The sequence below is a fragment of the Bufo gargarizans genome, chromosome 8 (genome assembly GCF_014858855.1).
Source record: "Bufo gargarizans isolate SCDJY-AF-19 chromosome 8, ASM1485885v1, whole genome shotgun sequence".
Classification (NCBI taxonomy): Eukaryota; Metazoa; Chordata; class Amphibia; order Anura; family Bufonidae; genus Bufo; species Bufo gargarizans.
Window position 1 is genome coordinate 174175200 of NC_058087.1, and position 8652 is coordinate 174183851.

Sequence of the window (8652 nt, forward strand, 5' to 3'; positions counted from 1 at the left end):
TTCCAGTGGCGGCGCCGCAGAAACCCACACATATACCACGATACAAACATGACAACTATACATAATGAAACATATGCCGCAGTAGGCTGGCGTCAGCATAGGGCTCCGTGCATCCTCGGCCGTAGAGCACGCACGTCCTCGTTCACCTCACAAGCTGGCACTCACAATAGTGACACAAATTCTGTTTGTATTTATCATTTTACATTGTGCTCCTGTGAAGCCGCACTGTGACACACACACAGAGCGAGCCGAGGGGCTAGTTCTCCCCCCCCCCGCCTTCTTTCCATTCCACCAATCAACGACGGCCTTCATCTGCCGCAGCCAATCAGAAGCCGCTCCCAGGGAAACAAAGACGACGAATCAGGGGGGTGACGTGGCGCAGACTATATAAAGCCGGGTGGCGGGCACAGGCGTACGTTATTACTCGCCTCGTCGGTCGTGTTGTGTCAGCGCTCCACGGGATCGTTCGGTAAGTGACCGTTGCGGTCGCGCTCTCCGTTAGCGGACCGCGCGTCTGGTGGCTGCTTAGGGTGGTTCGCTTTTAGTAGTGGTGCTTTTTTCTGGCTGGTAACGGCTAGTGGTGACGTCATTTTACCGGTTCGGTATTTTAACGTTAATATCCGGTGACGGTTTTTTTCTTACGGTTGGTCGGGGGAGTTTAAAAAATAAATAAAACGGGGTAAAAATCGGTTTCTTTAGGTCCCGGTTCCCGGTGGAAAGGTCAGGCGGTAAGTTCACCCCTCCCCCCTTGTTTCCCGGAGCTCGCTGGGCGCCATGTTGTCTCGTCGCTTAGGGGAAGAGGAGACAGGACGTGAGGAGCAGCTGCCCTGAAATGGTGGCCGTCACCCCACTGTGGGGGGCCCCTGATTCCTGGCCCCCTGGGGTGTCCCCAGCCCGGCTCTGTATAACCCATTACATTGTGCGGTCAGGCCCCGGAGAGGACGACGGCCGCCGCTTCCTCTCACCGTTTAATGGCTCCCGCATTTTTTTTTCCTCCCTTCCAGATGTCTGTTGAGACCCGGACTCAAACCCTTCCTGGTTCTCAATGACTGTGGCAAATGGCGCAAAAACAATGTGAACTTTAAGACTTCGGGTGGAAGGGGATTTATTTTCTCCCCCTGATTCCGTCCTCGCATTTCTGCATTTGTTTTGTGCTGGATGATAAAGATCACATAATGGCGGGTGTCTGGTGGAGCGCAGTGCGCCGGAGCGGCCGCTGGGGGCAGTCGTCCCATCAGTTTGTATGAGAGCGGCGCTGACCGGACACGGGATGTGCTCTCCCTGCAGACATGTGCTGCTCACCGGGGCTTATTCATTACTGATAGGGGGGATTTAACGAGCTGAATAATCCCCGTTACCGGTAAATGGTCTCAGAGCTTGGGGGTGGAGAAGCAGGGACTTTTTGTCCTTCCTGTTTGCGGAAGGACACTAGTCATCTCCTGTGGGTCACATGACTCTTCTAGCTGTAGTAATGCTTCTGGTATTTAGTTGACTTCTGCTTTCAATGAGCTGAGGTTTAAAACATAATTGTGTCATTGATGTCCAATTCAGTTGCAGTGTACTGATTTCATCAAAGGCAGAGGGCAGCTTTACAGATTGGGCACTTCAAGGGGTTGTTCACCTTTTAAGAGAACCTTTTCATCTAGTCTAATTATCCTACCTTATAGTGTGGCCCCCACTGATGCCATGGCACTTTTTTTTCTTCTAAAGAACCCCCCCTCCACTGTTGGCCCAGTACATTTTGGTGCCTTGTATTAAAGGGGCTCTGCACTTTTTTAACTGATCAGTTGTTTTAGAAGGCAGCAACACTAGAGCAGCGGCGTGGCCTTCTCACTGTTTACTGCCAGCCCAGTGACATCACGACTAGTATCATCTAGTGTGGGCGGGACTAAGCTCTGTTTACTTGAATGGAGCTTATCCCCCGCCCATGCTAGTTGACACTAGTCGTGAGCGGTTATCTTCTCTCTGGCTGCGAGCGCATCCAATCGGAGCGCCTCATTCTTAACCAGGGAGAAGGAGCTCAAGTTCTTGTGAGAACTTGAGCGTGTAGACATCCTTGAGCTCTGGTTTTCAGTGGGATGGTGACAACAGATGTGTTTACCTCCACAGGTCCTGTAACATTAGCGGTCTGGCTTAAAGGGATTCTCATTTCGGACAATGGGGCTATATCGCTAGGATAAGCCCACATTGATAGGTGTGGGTCCCACTGCTGCGCATGTGCGGCCACCCTCCATTAATTTCTATGGGGCTGCTGGAAATAGGTGAGCGCTGGCTCAGCTATTTCTGCCGGGCCATAGAAGTGAATAGGAGTGGTGGCCGGTCATGTGCAGCGTGCGCCCCCATACACTAATGGAGAGCGTTTGGTGGTGGCCGGACCTGGGGAAACTCCAGCCACTACTTTGGTCCACTCTGTTCTCCATAGAGGTGTGGGACCCGCGCCTATTGGACAAAGGGGGTATATACTAGTGATAATCCCCCAGTGTCTGAGATTCGGGACATTGGTTTAATTGTTTAACAAGGACATAAATATCTCCTACATGACTGTCCTACCTTTCCCAGACTTTTATGATGCCCTGTATTCATTACACATTCTCAGCCGGAAGCGAGTCTTTTCTTACATTCAGTGACGTGACTGGGTCCCTTTCGCTGAGCAAAGCCACTTCGCAGGGAGCCCGGTGATGTCACCATCAGCCACAGGCATTATGCTGAGCGCTTGAAGGGGCGGTACGTCAGCGGTAACAGATCGTCCTAAGCCACGCCAGCCACACTCCGATCTGGTGATGTCACCAGGCAGGGTGTGTTGTTCGCAAAGGAGGAGGCAAGGCAACTGTGCTATTAGTAAACGCCTCCAATGCAGGCAAATGGGGCAGCAGGCTGGAGATTGAAATGTGATTAGGTCTGAGTATTGCTTCTAAGGACTGAGCTAGGAGGAGTTTAGGGGTCTTACTAGGGGGATGAAAATGTGCGGCAGGTGGTGGAATAACAATGTGGGGGTGAAGTCATGGTGGAGAGGAGTTGTCTGAAAGCATGTGATTCTGCGCTGGGACCCACAAGTGCAGAGTGGCAGGAAGTTAGACAAAAGTAAACAGTGTGTGGGGGACCGTTGGAGCCATGTAGACATGGTGAAAATACCTTAAAGCATATGGGGGATGTAGAATCACCTGTTGAGTGAGTACACTTAAGAAAATAATAACTTTGATCCCTGACAACCCCTTTAAAGGATTAGTGAGGGCGATGTTAAAGGGGTTCTCCACTTGAGTCGAAACCCATTTACCACACAAGCAACAGGGTCAGGATTGGGTTGTAAACAGTAATGGATGTTTTTGTATTCACCCCCAGTAAGTGGCCTATGTAAAGATGCTGCCACTTACCTGAGAAATGAGCAGCTGTCTGTCAGGTGCTGTGTAAACTAGATGTACTACTAGCAATATGGCAAATGGAAGGGATGAAATATTGCTTGTCCCCTTTAATTTTGGGTGATTAGCTCTGACTTGTATCTCCAATCAGCACTTATTGCTCTTGTGAATTACTCTGCACAGTCAGATCAGTGGCCTCTAACTGCCCTCCTCCGCTCTATACGAGGGCTAAGGGCCCCTATGTACTGTTTGTGTAAATAGGTTTTGAGTGGACAATCCTTTTAATGGGATGCTCAGCTCACCCTGCAATGGTGATATCATCCACTTGCTTTTTTTGTGGGTGGGACATTGACCCATTCATTCCTAAGGGGCTGGTCTGTGTGCCTATTGTCTGTATTGCAAATGGGGGGGGGGGGGGGGGGGGGGGGGGACGACCATGCATTGCACACAGAAGGTATCCATGTTTTGTGGATCCGGTGTTTATGTACTGAAATCCAGACATGGCTGTCAGCATGAAGCATCAGGGTACATTCAGCAGACTTAACAGCTCAACTGGCTTAGTATGAGCAGCAGAGCTCTGTGTAATACCACAGCTCTCCTGCAGGGGGCTCAGGTGGAATGTGCAGCTGCTCAGCCTTCTAGGTTATACTGGCCCGTCACTGGAACTGCAGTGGTCAGCCACCAAGATCCTGCTCAGACTCTGTTCTCCTGCGTCTTAACCTGAAAATCATCCTAGCAGAGATGCTGACAGTTACATATCGGTAGCCTTCTTGCCACCCTGAAGTGGTTGACAGATCAATAGGTTTCATTTAACGTCACATCTTGTGATAACAAAATGTAATGTTTTCCAACCAATGAGAAAAAACTATTGAACTGAATACTAACCATTTCCATTTATTTTTCAGTTTACTTTCCTGAACAATGGCTCGTACAAAGCAGACTGCCCGTAAGTCTACTGGAGGAAAGGCTCCTAGGAAGCAGCTGGCCACCAAAGCTGCCAGGAAAAGTGCCCCATCTACTGGAGGTGTTAAGAAGCCTCACAGATACAGGTACAGATTGCTTGTAATCAGGTTATGAAACAGTCGTACTGCAGGCTGTCCATGGCTGCAAACGGTCATCTGAAGCACATACAGTACTTCAAGTAACTAAATTTACAGGAATATTGACCTTAGTTCACTTAGTCAGTGATTTCCATCAATACTTGAGCCCAAATCATGTGGTGATCAAAACGGAGCACGTGAATATCTTTTCATTATACCTTATCCGTGTAGGCTCCATGTCTGGTTTTGGCTCACAACGACTGAAGGAAGTCACTGACCCAATTACTCATGTGAACTAGGCCATAGCTGTATGTGATGCTTCCTTCTATGGTGTCATATGCATCTAAGTGATTGTAGCAGGTGTCCTATACCTGGAGTCCAAGATGTCTGCCATGTTCTGTGGCAGATGCAGCTGTAACACTTCAGCTCTGTGCTCTATGTAGACATAGTAACGTCATAGATTCTGGTTAACTAGTATGTCAGACTGTTTCATCTGTGAAGGGCTGGTGTATCTGGTGGGAGGCTCAGCCCAGTGTACTTTTTGCAGTTTTTAACTTGTGACTTCTTTACAACACAGCAGTGGTGTGGACACTTTAATACATGTACTCCACTGTATGGGAGGTCTGCATCTGGTGTTAAAGCAGTCTGGTTTATAACTGAATAAACACATTAAAGTGATAACAAAATCATGTGAGGTCTGTGGAGAACAAGGGCGGCACATGTCCTTGATTCTGAATAAGCCCTAATTGTAGAGAAGTTGATCTCTTGTTACTATTTTGTAGAGACTTTTGTAATGGGTTTCAGAAGTCATTTTGTCAGATCACTTAATGTGCATTTCATGGATTCTGTGGACCCTGTAGGAGAACGATCTATGCTGAATGTTGGGGTTGTGGCACTTTGACTCTGCACCTATCACATCTGTGTAGACAAATGCTAGAGGCACATGATCTCTTCTGAGAACTGCTTGCCAGTGGAGGTGGACAGCTGCACTTACATGCTGCAATTGTTAGTTTTCATAGTCATTTGATTCTGGGCTGCAGATCTGTTCATGCAGCACAATCTGTCCCAGAAACCATGATTGAGGTGTCTGCACGAGAATTTCACCCAATGACTGTTTTGCTTGTTCATTGGGTGGTCTGCAGCCCCTTTACATGGGCAGATTACTGAGAACGAGTATTCATATGAACACTTGTTCCTGGAAATCGGGTCATGTAAGTCTATATAGCTCACTGTGCTGAGAATCTGCTTTAGGGTGCAGATTTGTGTGCAGAAAACTTGCACCATAGCAGCACCAAAAAACACCAGTGTCATGCTGTTGCTTTCAAAATCTGCTCAGCAAGTCTCATTTCTACAGTGTACATGAGATTTGTCTAATCCCATACACCAGGGATGGCCGACCTGCAGCTCTCCAGCTGTTAAACCATTCCCACCATGGCCTGCTGTAGGGAGTTTGGGCATGCTGGGAGTTGTAGTTTTGTAACAGCTGGAGAGCTGCAGGTTGGCCAGGCCTGCCATACACTGCTGGTGCTGTATCGCACTGCAGTTCTTCTGTGCTTAAAAATCAAGCGGGCAGCCTTATTCTAAAGCTCTATTCACATTCAAGAATAGCACCGCATGTAACGGTCTCAATGAAAACATTGAAGAATGCCAGAACTTGATGTGGCCCATTCAGGTGCCTAAAGGCACAGAGCCTAGTGAATGTGCAGTTTTAAAACTATTCACATTCTATGATATTCAAGGTGTTTCAAAGGATTTTAAACGTGGAAAAGGTACGACTTGCAATAAAACAGAAATGCTGCTTCCACCGGCACTTATCTCTTTATGGTAATTTTAGGCCTGGTACTGTGGCTTTGAGAGAGATCAGAAGGTATCAGAAGTCCACTGAGCTGCTGATCCGCAAGCTTCCCTTCCAGCGTCTTGTGAGGGAGATCGCCCAGGATTTCAAGACTGACCTGAGGTTCCAGAGCGCGGCTATTGGTGCTCTGCAGGTGAGTTGGTGCTGACGATTACAGCTTTTCCGTCTCCTATGGCACTATGTATGTACTGACTGTCTAATGCTTCATTTTTAGGAAGCAAGTGAGGCCTACTTGGTGGGTCTCTTTGAGGACACCAACCTGTGTGCCATCCATGCAAAAAGAGTAACCATCATGCCCAAGGACATCCAGCTAGCAAGAAGAATCCGTGGAGAACGTGCTTAAACTTTTTTTTTTTTTTGCGGGAAACTTGTTTTTGATCTTAGATTTTCTTTTTTTTACAAACTGTACATAAGTGTGATGTCTCTTTATTTTATAAAGGGTTTGTTAACTGTAGAGTAGTTGACAGTAAATGGGTAGTACACATTTTATATGACATTCCCTTAATCCTCAGGTTTTTCAGAAAAATTTGTATCTACAGCTAGTCTTCTGTGACCCTTCCCACTTCAGAGTTTGCATGCCTTGCCTCAAATCTCTCCATACTTTGGTATCTTTAAGTGTAACTCCATTGTAAATAAACTTTCCACTACCTCAGTGGTCTTGCCGTCTTTAGAGCGACGTATGGGTCAAAGCAGACATTCATCCACTTACCAGGTCTGCAGTTTTACAGGATGATCCTGATCCAAGGCACGTGACTCATGTGGTAACAGTCAGCATGGCAAGGTAGTTGTGTGGGTTACAGTAGAGAACATATTAAGGTTAGTCAACAAATACCTGCGGTGATTAGTCAAGTTGTCCTAGACCAGGGACCATCAACCTTTGGCACTCCAGCTGCTGTGAAGCTACAACTCCCAGTATGTACTTGGCTGCTCTAGTTAAGGGAGGATTCTGGTAGTTGTAGTTTCAAAACGGCTGGCGAGCCGGGGGTTGCTGATCCCTAGTCTAGACTGAGCCGTACATAATGTGATAGATTTCTGGGGGCAGCTTAATGCTTAAAATCAGTGTGTACCCAGGGTTTATCATACCAGCATTTATCTGAAGGCTTTGGGCATTGCTATAAAACTTGATGTGTGTGGATCTTGTTCTTACCAGCAGTTAGGGGTTTGGGTGATACAGGGGGATGATCAGTTTCCCTATAGACTTTATAGGCAAACTATGTAATGGTACAGACTTGTCAATAAATGCCAGTGCGTTAAGATCTTTAAGCTTTGTTGCTCTATAGTTGGGATGAGAAGTGATCTCCTGCAGCATGTTTTTCACTACCATGAACCAGTGTTCTCCAGATTTTTACTTAAAATAAATCCGCTTGTTAAATCTTCACCTTCTTCCTTTGCTTTCACAGAAGAACCTGGCTAGTCCTATAGTATAGTGCAGGAGTACTCGAGCACCCTCACAGCAGAATGATCCCTTAGTGCCACTGTGATGCCTCCTTGGTTCCTCCCCTCAGAGTATGAATACCCATTGTGCCCCCTCACAGTTGTAATGCACTTTGTGCCCCTTCACAGTAATAAGGCCCTTAGTAGTAATGCCTTCTGTGCTAGAAATGCCCATTGTGCCCCCTCTAGTGTTAAAAAAAAGTACTTTCTCACCTTGTCCCATTCCTGAAGCTCAGTCCTCTCCCCTGCAGACACCTCACTCTGCTCCACTGTGGGTGGAGCTTATGCAGATTTCTGGGCTGCAGGCTCCACCCACAGGCTGGCAGCATGATCCATGCTGAATGGTGGAGCAGGGAGAAGTCTTCCTGCTTCACTATTCTGTGTGCTGCCCGCCTGAAGGAGGGAAGCTGAGCAGTGAGTGACAGGACCCAGGTCCCTGTGCTCAAACAATAAGCGCTTCCATCTGTATTGTTGGAAGTGCTCACTGCTTCTGGGCTCTGGCACCCCAAGAGACAGCACCCGGGTGCATGCGGGGGTCTAGACAGCTGGCAACCATGGTCTGCCAGATGAGTACCCCTGGTATAGTGCATTCACCATAAGTGTGCCCATGTGTAACCTCAAACCTTGGTGCGCATCTAGGATCTCAGCTTGGTAGTAAATGTATAGGGCTTGTCCAATGATGACTTTCCTTCAGGGGTCCATAAGTCTGTAGCTGGCTGTCTTACAGAAGCAGCCCCTATTGAAATGTATAAAGATGCTGTCTGACCTTGTGTTCATACTGTTTACATCATGGCTTCTCCAACTCTTCTGACTTGGGCCACACTAGCTACTAAACACTACAGCGCAGCCCGCTCTGCTTCTTGAACAGAGGACAGGATGGAGTGGTGCAGAGACCATGGCATGATTATCAATCGAGATGAGAATTTCACATTTCATTTGGTGGTAAAAGGTGAATTGTGTTATGGAG

At 47.6% G+C, this 8652-nt stretch overlaps 1 protein-coding gene across 1 annotated transcript; it reads left to right on the top strand.

Moving 5' to 3' along the window:
- Nucleotides 1-354: 354 nt before the first annotated feature.
- On the top strand, nucleotides 355-7629 carry LOC122944409 (histone H3.3A). Its single transcript, XM_044302638.1, has 4 exons — nucleotides 355-469; nucleotides 4262-4405; nucleotides 6231-6384; nucleotides 6466-7629. The coding sequence occupies exons 2-4, from the start codon at nucleotides 4278-4280 to the stop codon at nucleotides 6592-6594; spliced, it is 411 nt and encodes a 136-aa protein (XP_044158573.1). The 5' UTR covers nucleotides 355-469; nucleotides 4262-4277; the 3' UTR covers nucleotides 6595-7629.
- The last annotated feature ends 1023 nt before the right edge of the window (nucleotides 7630-8652 follow it).